Genomic DNA, 13,673 nt, shown 5'->3' on the forward strand with positions numbered 1-13,673 from the left:
ATTGACTGAAGGCAGCTGCTCTGGTGCCTTGCCTGAATTTGGTAGACATCATTCTCTTGATCAGTTAATGGATCATGAAGTCACATTTTAGGACCACACTCAATATTAGCAGGCAACACTGTGACATCCCTCTGTCATTTGGATCTGTGAGCCCCTGGCTGGGTACCATCACTCTGTCGCTCCAAGCTCTCTGTGTTGGTTTGCATCTGCCTTTGATGAATAATGAGCATCAAGGGAGCTAATCAAGGATTCTTGTCTAGAAATCTTTTTAGACCACTGAGATGAAGCGGGAACATAACAGACCACCAGCCTAGTTCTCAGTCCAGGTGATTTAGGAATGCACACACTGAACTGGTCGCCGTCTAGCCCCTCCTAGAATTCAGTGAGAAGAGCCAACAGATTATAGAAAGGTAAACAGAAGCTAAACACTACAAGGTCACTCCTTCCAGGGCTCCATTAAGAAAATGCAAAGCTAAATAAAAATACAATTAACTTTGGGTTCCCAATTCCACAGTAAACAATCACAGACATTTAAGCCTGATCCCTTCACAACTTCCTGTTCCCACAGCTATGTCAGCGCCCCTACCCAGTCTCAAACTGAAAGGGCTGAAGAGCCATTTGGTTCATTAGAGGAGCTTTGCTGGATTCCAGCAGCAAACCTGAGCACAGAAGAATCAATAGCAATCCTTTTTACTCAGGCTCTGAATTGTGCTGGGTCTCAGCTCATAAATATTATTCAAGATCCCACTTCTAGTGCTAAAAGCCCAGATCAGCCTCGGCACACTAACCATGCAGCAGAAATGGAAAGCAAACAAAATTCGACCTCTTCCCCGGAGACTGCAAGGGGGGCTCAGTGCACCAGAGGGCAGGGTGCCACGTACAGCAACGTCTGAGTCTTTCTCACTTCCTAACTTCCTCAGGAACCACTCGGTAAAACATTCATCTGAAAATGTTTAAGGAAGACATCCAACACTGTGCTCTTACAGTGCTCTTACTTACAGCTTCTGTCACATAATCAATACGTCCGCAAGCGCACACATCTATATCACACACTAACCTTACATTTCACCAAGATTAGGAAGGTATTTCCCACGCTTCATCTTGAAATCTTTGCTAATCTCACATCATTCTATATCAAACATCAACATAAAGAGACAGAGGTGCACATCAAAGGCACCTTTGGGAAATATTTTCTTTTTTTGTATGTTTTTGGTTTTGTTTTGTTTTGTCTTGTTTGGCTTCTTTGTGTAGCTCTGGCTGTCCTGGGACTCACTCTGTAGACCAGACTGGCCTTGAACACAGAGAGACCCACCTGTTTCTGCCTCCCTGTGTGCTGGGATTAAAGGCATGCACCACCCACTGCCTGGCTCTGGAAATATTTGCAAATAGGGAGGAATTTCATGCACAGTTTGTAAACTCAATCCTCTGTCATTTCAGAAGGTAACGAAATGAGTCAAATTTCGTCAGTGGCTCAGAGAGGCTCCTGAGAAGCAGAACATTTCACATATATTCTAGAACATTTCATGTGATATCAAGTGTATCCTCCTCTCCTTTACAGTTATCAAGAAGAGGAAGGACAGGGCACACACACAAGGAGAGGAAAGGGAAAGATCTGTCATCCTTTAATAGAAATGTTTATGTCAAGGAATAAAGACCTAATTTTTCCCCTGAAGTATGTGACTTCAAAGCAGGCAAAACATATTCTAATCGGTGTTCAGCAAAACTCCAGCATGCCACAATGCCTTTCCTTCCAAGTTGTCACTTTTAAGACTGTGACATTTTCTCCAATCTCTGAGAAATATTAGGCCATGTCGCCAATTTGTTGTGATAAATAACTGGATGGACTGACACGTGGGTGCCTAATAGGTGTCATATGGATGGTACAAACATCCTCCCACCCATTAAGTCTCCGTAAGGTTCCTGTTAAGGAGAAGACATTTTCCCACTTCACCAAGTATAATGAAAACACACACATGCATAAAGGGATGCTCTCCGAAAGGCTCCCCAAGTACTCCTGAACCTTTAAGCAACAGCAAGCCCCACCACATTCGAGACCAGAATTCACTAGCCTAGACCGTCATTAAGGACATTCACCCCTTGCTATTCAGATTTGGAAAAACCACCTTTCAGGCTCCCCAAACCTAGCCTACACCTCCCTCCTACTAGATTGTCCAAATTCTGCTTGCCTTCCTAGGAGAAACCCAGCCCATGCTGAATTAGTAAGCGCAGAGTCCACACTCTGAGATGTTAGTATGATCACAGTCACAAGAAAAGCTTAATGTCAACTGAGCATCATCACATGGCAGGTTCAGGTGACAAGCAGGTAAGCAAAAAAGAACACTCCCCTCCCTGAGTGGACACAGATGGAGAACCACATGGATCCACACAGCATGATATGGGTGTGCAACAGCTGATCTAGGGGCTGGGCTGCCAGGTTGGCCCCTGGGGAAAGTGTGGGGCTAGCACGATGGCGGACTGTGAAAACAACCTGGACTGAAGTCCATTAAGGGATCACTTCCAGCCCATTAACACACTGTTCCTCACTGTATCCACCCACAACTCTGCGTGCTCTCTGGTGTACAGGGCATAACTACAAACTAGCCTGTCTCAAATTTTTAGTCCTTAAACGCACTTTCATGCTTTCTCTGTGTTGCTACTTCATGTCTTTTCTCCAGTTCTGGTTACAGAAATGGCATTCCACAGTGTGAAAAACTGGTATGGGGGGTTAGCAGTGTGGCTTTTTGAGACAGTGCTTGCCGAGCATATATGAGTCCCCAGGTTTGATTCCCCAGCACCATACACACACTTGCACACACTTGTGCACACACATGCACACGCGCGCGCACACACTTGTGCACATGCACACACTTGCACACACACACACTTACTTCAATATGACTTTTTCTATTGGAGTAACTGCTATTAGTTATGTTCTATGCTTCTCCATCTTTCTGTACTTTTTCTTTACCCCTCAAGAATCTCCCACTGTGAAAAGGGCACCACTGCCTAATGAAGGTCAGCTATGGGCTGGTCCTGAGCTTTCCCAGTCTTCACCTGGCACTGTGAGTTTGGCAGATTATGCTTTAAATGTGTAGCAGCGTGCGCGCACACACACACAGTGTTTGGATGTGAACACTTGGTCTCCAGCTGGTGACGCTATCGTGGGAAGCTACTGAACCTTCATGTAGCTGGACCAATTGACTGGATAAAGGACACTAGTGGGTGGACCTCCAGACCTACAGCCACACCCATTTTCTCTCTCTGCTTCTGGTCTGCCACCACCATGTGACTATCAACAAGCCCCCCACTTCCATATCTTCCCCACTGTGACAGGCTATGCCATCTGGAACTGTGAGTCACATAAATCTCTCCTCTCTGAAGTTGCCGCTTTAGGCATTTTGTCCCACAATTAGAAAAGTAAATAATACGTGCTATTACTGTTCTTGTTTTATAGAGGAAGAATAAACAATCCAAAGACTTGTGCTATAGGACAAGATGGTGTCAGGATTCAAACCCATCTAGGCCATGCTCCAAAGCGCCAACAACAGGCTGATGTCCAGGAAACCCTTGAAATAACCTGAGACCACAGAGTGTTATAGGACCAAATTTGGAAGGCGCAGACAGAGATAAGGGAAACAGGAGGTGGGGTGGGCGTGGAGCTCAGGTTTACATTTCATTACTTTCCCTTCCTTGTCCTCTGATAACCTAAGAAGGAGTACTGACTGACAAGGAGTTAGCACAGAGGAGAGCTCAGTGGGAGCCAGAGGAGCCTTGGCCCAGATATGCACCCGCAAGACAGGCTGGCAGAAGCGCACTGACCATTCTGGGTGGCTCTTAATGAGCAGCGCCCAGCTCAGCATCTTCCAGGCTGGAGCTAGCCAATGAATATTCACGAGGGGAAATGCTAACACATCCAGAGAGAGACAGCAAATGCGGCACACAGCTCCTGCTGCTTCATTTTCAAAAGTTCAACAAAACCATGCTAAGTGAGACTCTCTGGTGGGAGGGAATCTTACCAAAAGGTTGACTAAATGGACTTAGCACAAATATCTGTGGGTTTGGGATAGTTTGGGGGTTTTGTTTGTTTGTTTGTTTGTTTGTTTTAGGGGTTTTTGCTTTTGTTTTTGTTTTTACTTCACAATTAAAAATACATTTGACACAGTCGGGACAAATGTTCAGCCCCAGACACACACACACACACACACACACACACACACACACACACAAATCTGCAGAAGGAATGACTTGGGAAAAATATTGGCAAGGTCATATTAAACTATTGCATCATTGTCTGGTCCTTCCCTAGCCCTAAGATAATGTGACATTTGGTGGCAGCATATTAAAGGCCAGTCATTGATATTGCTACTTCGAAGCAATAATGCCTTCTCAGAAAATTTTAAGAAGCAATATATTTTTTGCAAGCACATAATAAATGCAAATTTGACTTTCACACACAATAAATTAAATAATTTGACAAATGGCCTTGGGGTTTATATTCTTTGTGTGGCATGTGGGGTATCAGAGTGTTTGTAGTTTAGCTTGGCATATAATTCACGCATAAATACAAGCTGTGTTTTTTGTCTAATCATCTCGTGTTATTTTCCCAGCACCTCTAGGCAGTAAGAACATTGCTCAGTCCTCATTGCTTTGCAAGTTCTAAGATGCAGAAAATCCTGAATGTGCTAAACAAGAATCCACTGCCGGCTTATGAAATATAAAGGCTTATGAAAACATGGCACGTCCTCAAGTAGACCAGTTTGTTTTTAAATATTTTAATAGTGTGTACTGCTGTGTTAGGAACTAAATGTGCATTGTGTCCAATCTCACATCGAGTCTATACTCTATTTTGATCATCCTATCAAAAAGATCAAAATGTAAATACCATGTAAATTATATTTTATACATGTCCTCCTTTGCATGAAAGCAAACAGAATACTTATTTCTTCTCTAAACACATGAGAATATAAACAAGCAATGAATCTAAACCCAAGAAGTGTTCACTGCCTCATTCCATTAAAAAAAAGATGCCCTCAGGCATCAATTACAAAGAGAATGCCTGCGCTTATGCTTTCAAATTTTTAAGCACAACGTTAATATTTATTACAAAGGGTCTCAAGCTAATTATGCATGCTACTGTCTAAAAGGAAATACTATATAAGTACTCTGCCTGAAAACTCTCTTAAGAGACTATCTAAGCCAAGAGAATTGATAGCAAAAATTGATTGCCTGACATTGAACTTGTCATAACCAGTAAAAGTTGGCATTTTCCTAACAACTAAATGTAAACTATGCACCTTGATTGGATCCCAGCATAAAACACGCACACATTTGCACACACCCTCACACACAAACTGCAAAAGAGAATCTTAGGACAATGAAAGAAATGCAAGTTAAACATGGACCAAATATAAATATTATGAATTTTATTTCCTTACACATGAAATGGTTCTGTGACTCTTGAAGAAAATATTCTTATTCTTAGTGCATGATATCATGTTTAAGGATGAAATATGACAAAATATGAAACTGGCCAATGGCCTAACAATATTTAAAATGTATAGGATTAGCTGTATGAGGAAAAATACGAAGTAAAATTGGCAAAAGATTAATAAAAGTTGATTACAGGTGAGAAGCACACAGATGGACAATGTAGAATCTGCCCTCCTTTCCTGGGACAGTCATAGCTGCAGGTTCAACTATCTCCAGATGAATACTACTGGGAAATATGTGTCTACTAACCATGTGCAGGCCTTTTTCCTGTCTTCACTCCCTAAACAATACAGCATGAGCACTGTTTGCACAGCATTTACACTGTGCTTGTACATAAGTTATCTAGAGGTGACTTACAGTATGTGGGAGGACATGTGAGGTTTGCAAATACTACATCATTTTCCCTAAGGGTCTTGAGTATCTACCAATATTGCTAGGACAGAGGGGAGGGGCTGCTGGACCCTATATGCCTCAGATACTAATGACTGCATTCTCCTTTTAAGACTCTCACATTAAAAAGTGACACTTGAGCCTACGTGTGCATCAACTACTGAACCAAACTAGGCACAGCTAAAACGTTGCTTTCCATGGACAGAGAGAAAATGCTTCATTTTCTTGGAGCTTAATTCATTGGAGCATCAATTTTCCACCTCTGACCCAGAGAAATGATGGCCGCCCTTCTGTGGGAGACTACAGGAAACAATTGATTGACAAGCACCACCTGAATTAGAACAGATGCATGGGATCCCCAAAGGGGAATCCACATGGGGTAGATCACACGGCAATGCATGCCCTTAGAAAAATATGGGCTGAGAACAGCAGAGACCTCTGAGCCTGGAAACATCATGGTGAACAGAACCTGCAACTGGCGAAGCCTTGTTTTCTGGAGAAAGTATGCTAAGATAGGATGCAAACCTGAGCTAAAGAGACATATAACAAGACATCAGCTCTCCCATTCACCCAGGAAAGCTAGACTCCTACCTTCCTTTTAGCTGTTCAATAAAGTGAACTGCCAGGTTCAATAATAAGCAAAAGAGCCAGGTGGTTCTCTTAAAACTCCTAGTTCAAATTACTAACAAAGTACTAGAATCATCCGAAACAGAAAATCTGTAAACATTTAATTTAGAGATATCTAAAATTATTAAAAACTGATACTCAAGCCCAGAAACCCTCACAGCAGGGCATTTCCTGTTGATGGAGTTCTTTTGTTCTAGGGTCCAAATCCCAGTGTTTCTTGGAACTAATTCACTGTTAAGTCATAGTTCAAACCAGCCTTTCCCAACCTGTTCAAACCTGGCCGCACACTCTGGGACTCTTTCATAGAATGGAACTGAGCTAAGCAGAAAGCACTAAACTTTTGAGTTGGCCCAGAACGATGACTTCACTTGCTTCTGGTTTTTTCCTTTTAGAATGTGTCTGTGTGCACATGTGTGTATGCATGTGTCTGTGTGTGCATATGTGTGTGCATGTGTCTGTGTGTGTATGTGCTCATTTGAATGTATGTGTTCATATACATCTAGGCACATGTATATGAGTATGCATGTGAAGACCAGAGGTCAACCACAGGTATCATTCCTCAGGAGTTGTCTATCTAGTTAGTTTTTTAAATGAGCCTGGAACTCAACATGTATGCTAGCCTAGCTGGTCAGCAAGCCCCAGGGATCCCCCTTCTCGCCATGCCTTAATTTGTTAATGTGGTTTCTGGAGAAAGAATTCAGGTCCTCCTCAAGATTGTGGACAAGCACTGTACCCAGTGAGCCACCTCCCCAGCTTGCTTACTTGCTTTTTTTAAGTTTCTTTTCTTCCTCATTCAATGTCTCCATCTCTTTTGCAACTGTTATTCTCTCCTTTTTTCAGTCTTCCCTCCAAACCATGAAGGCCCTCTGGGGAACCCAAGAGGCATTGCTATGAATTGGGTTTAAACTCCAGGTAGTCGAGCTGCAAAGGATCCTTGCTGACCCTGTGTGGCCCACAAAGCTAGTGCCCTTAGACCACAAGCTAAACAGTTACAGGAAGGATGGTGGACTTTCCTAAAGAACAATTATCTTGTTTATGTGCTGTGAACCCCTTATCTTCTCCTTGCTGCACCTGCCTTCAACCTGGAACCAGCTGTTTATCCTTCTTAAAAGAGGAAGCAGAAGACCATGGCCCCCACAATCTCATTTTCCCTTTGGATTTTCTCGGTAGGGTGTGGGGTCTGGGAGGGTTGAAAACAGATTCAAAGAATTTGCACTACACTTATCCAAGGAATTCCTGAATTCTCTTCAGTCCTCAAAATTCTAATTTCTTGGAAAGCATCTGTCTACCTGTGAGCACTAAACTAGACCAGAAAGAAACTCAAGAAATGCTGCAGAATTCTTGTTTAACTATGCAAAGATGTGTTGCATTTGTTTAATTATGTAAAGATGTGTTGCTGTTTTACCTTGCCTGCCTAAGGCACCTGATTGGTCTAATAAAAAGCTGAACAGCCAATAGCAAGGGAGAGGGTATAGGAGGGACTTCTGGGCAGAGAAAGTAAGTAGGAGGAGGAATTTAGGCTCAGAGGAAGAAAGAAAAGAGACTACAGGGAGACACCAGGGCCCAGACAGACAGACAGACATGGAGGAAGTAGTAAAGTAGGACATTCAGAATAAAAGAAGGTAAAAAGCCCTGAGGCAAAATGTAGATGAATAGAAACTAGTTAAATTAAGCTAAGAGAGACTAGCTAGTGAGACAAGCTTAAGCTAAGGCCAAGAATTCATAACTAAGAAGTCTCTATGTCTTTATATTGGGAGCTGTTTGGCAGTCCAAAGAAAATTCCAACTACAAAGAAAAAAAACTGTAATTCTCCACCAGGCTGTATGTGTGTGTATGTATGTATGTATGTATGTATGTATGTATGTATGTATGTATGTATGTGTATGTGTGTGTATGTATGTATGTATGTATGTGTGTGTGTATGTATCTATCTATGTATGTATGTATGTGTATGTATGTGTGTGTATGTATGTATGTATGTGTGTGTGTGAAACTTGCGTGCCCACGCAAGGAGACTAGAGGAGAATACCAGTTGTCACTCTCCATCTTGTTCCCTCGACACAGAGTCTCTCATGGGATCTGCCTAGGTGGACGGCCTGCAAGCCCCAGTGATCCCCCTGTCTCTACTCCCCAAAATGCTGAGCTTACAGGTACTGATGCTTCTGCCACAAGTGCTCTTACCCACCAAGCCATCCCCCCAAATGCCAGATATTTTTTAAGCTCTGCACCAGAGGTCTGAGCACACTGTTCACCAAATGTCTGCTGATGTGATGTACTCTCTACACAAGATGAAGACAGCCAGACCTCATTCTCCCAGAGACCTGTGGGGCTGCTTCAAACACTCTGGGGAGGAGGAGGTTCTGCCAAGATTCCAGGTTCTGCCAAGATTCCAGCTAAAACGTTAGTGTCTGTCCAGGGGTCTCCCCGCCATCTCTAGGCCGTGACCACAGGGGAACTGGTAAGGGGGAGGATTAACACTCAGAACTCGAAGCCCACAGTGAAACCCCTGTGGGAAAGGAGGGATGCTCAGGAAAAGCAAGCAGCAGCACAGGTCCCAAGACAACAAGAGAGCCTTGGGAGCTTCCGCCCAGCGTGGAGCCCCTTGCAGTCTCTGGAAATGATTTGAGCCCCATTCAAGCTTAGCTCCTCCATTTAGTTTCATTCCCCATTACAGAGGACAATAATATTAATGCCCCCCATTACCCGTAGGATTTACCAAAGATTAAATAACTAGGTATGCATAAAGTACTCTAAGCATGGCCTGACTCATGGTAAACACTGTGTCAATACTAGCTAATATTGCCTAGAACATGCCCTCAGGGAAGCCTGTCAAAGAAAGTGCCACTGCTTTATTTCCCCACCTACTACTGGGCAGCCGGAAGTACCCTGTCTGCTACAGAAAGTCCATGACAGCTGATCTGATACTAACCAGGTAGGGATCCCATCACGATTCTTTCATTCCCTGTTCAAACCCCAGAATACCTGGAGCGGTCTCAGCGAAGACCAAGCGAACGAGATTTCTTTCCCTAGCAACTAGGTTCAGATACAAAATTGCAAGATAGCAACATCCTATGATTAAAATGGAAATTGACATATGATTAAAATGGAAATCTACCTGACATGCATGTCAGAGCCCACACATTCTCAGTGGGTAAGTTCTCGAGCTTCTAATAAATGTCCCTAAGTCGGAAATGCTGTGAACTTCAAAAGCTAACCTGGTGGAAAAGTCACCCAAATTACCCTACACGTTAGGCAGGACATAAATACAGCAACCTTCAACATAGTAAGCGACCATGGAGTCTGTGGTAGAAACAGGTCACTGGCCACCTGCACCCCTGGGTGGCACAGTGAGTCAGTTCTTCAGAGGGGCCATGTCTACTAACTCAGGCTCTCCTGCTGGGCTACACCTGGCACAGCACACTGGCAGAACTTACGCATTGCAATAGGGTTTCTTTTCATAGCCTTTGTAGTTATTCATGTTGAGAGCCATCTTGCAGACCTCGCAATGGAAGCATCCTTTATGCCAATACTAAGAAGGAAAGAAAAACAAAAACAACACTTAATATTCCATTGCAAGGCCAGCTCTGGACAGAACGGGCAGAGAAGGCAGCCCATATCATAACACTACCAGGAAATGGCCGTAGGTAGTAGCCCACACTTATCTATTTCCAGTTCTGTAAAGAACTCAGGCAGCTATTAAAGTTCATTTTTAAATTAATCCCACCACTGCAGACTCACAATGGAAGAAATGCCAAGGGTCTATCCATATTACAGCCGAAAAGGAATCCTGAAGTCCCTTCATGGAGAGACGGGACGGGTGGTGTGGCTTTAAAATGAAAGCGGTTCTCTTTCCAAATGTCTAAATGTTGTGTTTGTAGGATTTTCACACACGTGTCCACCGGAAGTCAGACAACCCACAGTAGCAGAGGTGGACTATGTAAGTACCATTGTCCCCATCCCCGCCCAGCTTCCACTAAATTGCAAAACGCCCGTCTGTGTCTGGGAGACAGCTTACTCTACAGAGGCATTTGTAACACCACAGCAAATTTCACTGGGACTGCCTACGCTGGTTTCAATTGTCAGTCACCAGGGATCGCACTGGGGCTGTCTTGTAGGCTGTTCAACTCCATCCACACCCAGGAAGGGCAGAGCTGCCGAGACCAGGCTAAAGCCACTTCCTCTGGAATTTACCCTGGTGGAGTAGGCGCCCGTGGGTCAGCTTGCTACACTGGGCTGGGTCTTTCCAAGAGGGATTATTCTTAGCACTGCGGCAGGGGCGCCCCACAACATATTAATTGCTATTTGCCTGTTTCCTAAAGCCGTTGTCACCAGAACTGTTAGGGACTGGATGAGATAAAGGTGCCAAGGTCCGTGCAGTGGGGAGGGAGGGACAGACTGAACGGGGGAGGGGGCGCGGCTTGTCAACTGCGCCCCCCCCCCATTCCCAGCCTGGCTCGTGGGTGACTCAGCCTGGTTGCTGGGTGCTCAGCCTAGCTCCTGGGTTCTCAGCTTGGCTGCAGGATGGCTCAGCCTAGCTACTGGGTACCCATCCTAGCTCCTCCGTGCCGGGGCTGCCATGCGTCCTTCAAGGCAGCCGTGTGGTTGTCGCGCACCCTACACCCGGGACAAAAGCCTTTCCTAGTTCCAACACCCTTAACATCTGATCGTAGAGGTCTCAGACACAGCGACAGGGGTCTTCCTTCGAGCATCCTCTCCCTGGGCACATACCAACCCACTCATCTTTTCTAACCCAGGTGCCAAAACTTCTTGGAGCAGGTGCAGCCGAGCGCCCGGCAGGTCCGGGCTGGCTGGCCAGGCGCCCCCCTCGCTCACCTTATCCAGGCAGTTGACTTTCTCCGTGGGATACACCACTTTTCCGCAGCGGGCGCACTGGGGATTCATTGTCGCGGTTCCCGCGGGCGGTGGCTGTTGCTGCGGCGGTGGCTGGGGGCTCCGGGGAGCCGATGTGACATCCCCCGGCGAGCCCCGTGCCACCTCGGGACAAGCAGAAGGGCTTCAAGCGCGGGCGAACTGGTCTGGTGGGGTGCAAGGGGGCGCGGCGGGGCCTGGGGCCGGCCGCACTCGGAGACGCTGGCGCTCGGCTCCGACTCGGGCTGTGCGCCGCTGGCTCTGCGTCGCTAGCGCTCCAGGTACCGGTGACTCACAACCACTCGCGCCCGCCCCTCGCGCTCGCTCACTCGCTCCCCCGCCACCGCCGCCGCCGCCGCCGCGCAGGCCAAACCCACCAGCGCGCACGGACCCGAGGGGTAGAGAACCAGCCTGTCTGGTACTAGGGGACAGAGGGCGGCGCGGGGAGGGCGGGGGGAGCGCCTGGATAGGGGAGGAAGCTAGGGACCCGGAGAACTCCGCACACAATCAGCCACCCAATGAGGCCTGGGGAGCCAGCACCCACGCCGCAGCAACCTCGGACGCCCAGGTGGGCGGCGGCGACAGAGCGAGTCAGGCGGGGGAGGTCAGAGGTGGGGGGTAACTGGAGCCCCCTTCCTCTCTCTTCTTCCTGAGATGGATGCCCGCCCCCCTCTCACTCCAGGGTGATGTCCCTGACACCCAGAGGTCGCCCAAGGATGTGCCCGAGCTCCTCCTAAGGCTCAAGGGGCCAGCTCTGCATGGTACCGCCCAGCACACTGGCCAAGACTCCCTGCCTGCGATGAGGCTTTCTCTCCGCCTAGAGCTGAAGACGCTCAGTTCCGGGGAACGAGAGACTCAAATCTCCGGTACACCGCCTTGGGCCACCTGGCTCCCACCACCACTAGGCAGAGAAAATGAGTCTATAGAGCCTGCCTGAAGTCCTACGACCCTGGATGAGGAAGCTTTCTTGGTGCCCCCTAGTCGCCGCACTTTTTATACTTTTTATGTCATTGGGTAGCGACTGGTCATTATAGGCCAGAATCAAGCCTCTCTGGAATTTTGAGTGTATACAACATATTGTTTTGCAATTAAGTGACACAAAGATCTGAGAAAAGTTCTTCTCCTGAGCTCAGAGAAGCAATTACAAACCCAACATCCAACCAGAAGAGCCAGAAAATCAAGCTATGGGTAAGAAGGAACCGGACGAAACAGCAATGATTCTCCATTTTAATGATAATCTCGAGATTATTGGATTCGTTTATGAGACGCAAACAAATGGAGCCATGTTAACTGTGTTTTTGTGCCTGACCCTGCTTCTTACTGGTTTTGTGGCCTTCTGCCAATGCTGAGCTTCCCTTTGACTCAATCTTCTCATCTCCAGAATGGGCCTGACAGCAGTTACAAAATAGCTCTGACCCTTCTGGGGTGAGGATTAAGTGAGTCAGCAGTCGGTAAGCGCTTCAACCTCCCCGGCCTCTGTAAGCACCACGCAAATCGGCTAGGATTATCATAAATTGGTTGTAACAAACACATTCCTTTCCTAGCAAGAGGATTAAGATTCAGTCATGCCACTTAGCAACTTCTGTGACAAATATTTCTGTCACTTCAAGAAAAATCAGAGCTGCACCTTTGCCGGGGACAGCTATTGATTGCCAAGCTTCTCAGGCAGGCTGCGAGCCATGAACATATTCAGAATAATACCCGGCTGTTTGACTTTTCCCAAGAGGATAACTTCTTTAAACATAGTCTCCAAATCCAACCGCTCTAACCACTCACTCCTGTGTCCACAAACCCACCTTCAAAGCAAATAAAAGGATAATTTGCTATCAGAGAGTACCACTTATCCTTAAAAACACCTCAAAGATCATTAGAGATGCCTGTGGGCAAAAGAGTTTGTGTGTAATCTCCTAGAGGTCAGCAATTTTTCTTTTCTTTTCTTTTTTTTTTTTTTTTTAGCATTATTTTGGAACTGCAGGTTGTAAGATGTAAATACCTTATTCTTAAATGCTGAGCACAGAATTCAGGAGTAAAATGGTGGTGACGTTTATAGCTTATTAGTTTCCCTATCAACTGTATAATTCCTGACAAAGTCAGCCACCCATCACAGTGATTGACATACAGTAAGTAGTAATTAAATGTTGACTGAAAGTGTAGACAAGTGCAGACCTTAACACTGGAATTAACTGTGATGTGTTATTCTTTGAAGGATAAACAAGGACTCCTGGGCACGGTTTCCCTCCTGAGTCTGCTTCTCTGATTCGTTGCTTGGTGCGTCAAGCCAGCTTCTAAGTTTCTTA

The 13,673-nt window shown here is 45.9% G+C and overlaps 1 protein-coding gene across 2 annotated transcripts in view; it reads right to left on the bottom strand.

Annotated features, from left to right (window-relative positions):
* Window positions 1–12,127, bottom strand: part of Nebl (nebulette) — a 364,943-nt gene extending 352,816 nt beyond the window's left edge. Inside the window, exons 1-2 of one of the 2 annotated variants that reach the window (XM_036186869.1) lie at window positions 11,341–12,127; window positions 9,942–10,036 (exon numbers count right to left, since the gene is read on the bottom strand). In XM_036186869.1, the coding sequence (XP_036042762.1) occupies window positions 9,942–10,036; window positions 11,341–11,409 (164 nt within the window). In that variant the 5' untranslated portion in view covers window positions 11,410–12,127. The remainder of the gene's footprint in view (window positions 1–9,941; window positions 10,037–11,340) is intronic. The other variant, XM_036186870.1, reaches the window with a different exon arrangement.
* Between the last annotated feature and the right edge of the window lie 1,546 nt (window positions 12,128–13,673).

Source organism: Onychomys torridus, chromosome 5, assembly GCF_903995425.1.
Source record: "Onychomys torridus chromosome 5, mOncTor1.1, whole genome shotgun sequence".
NCBI classification, from domain to species: Eukaryota; Metazoa; Chordata; class Mammalia; order Rodentia; family Cricetidae; genus Onychomys; species Onychomys torridus.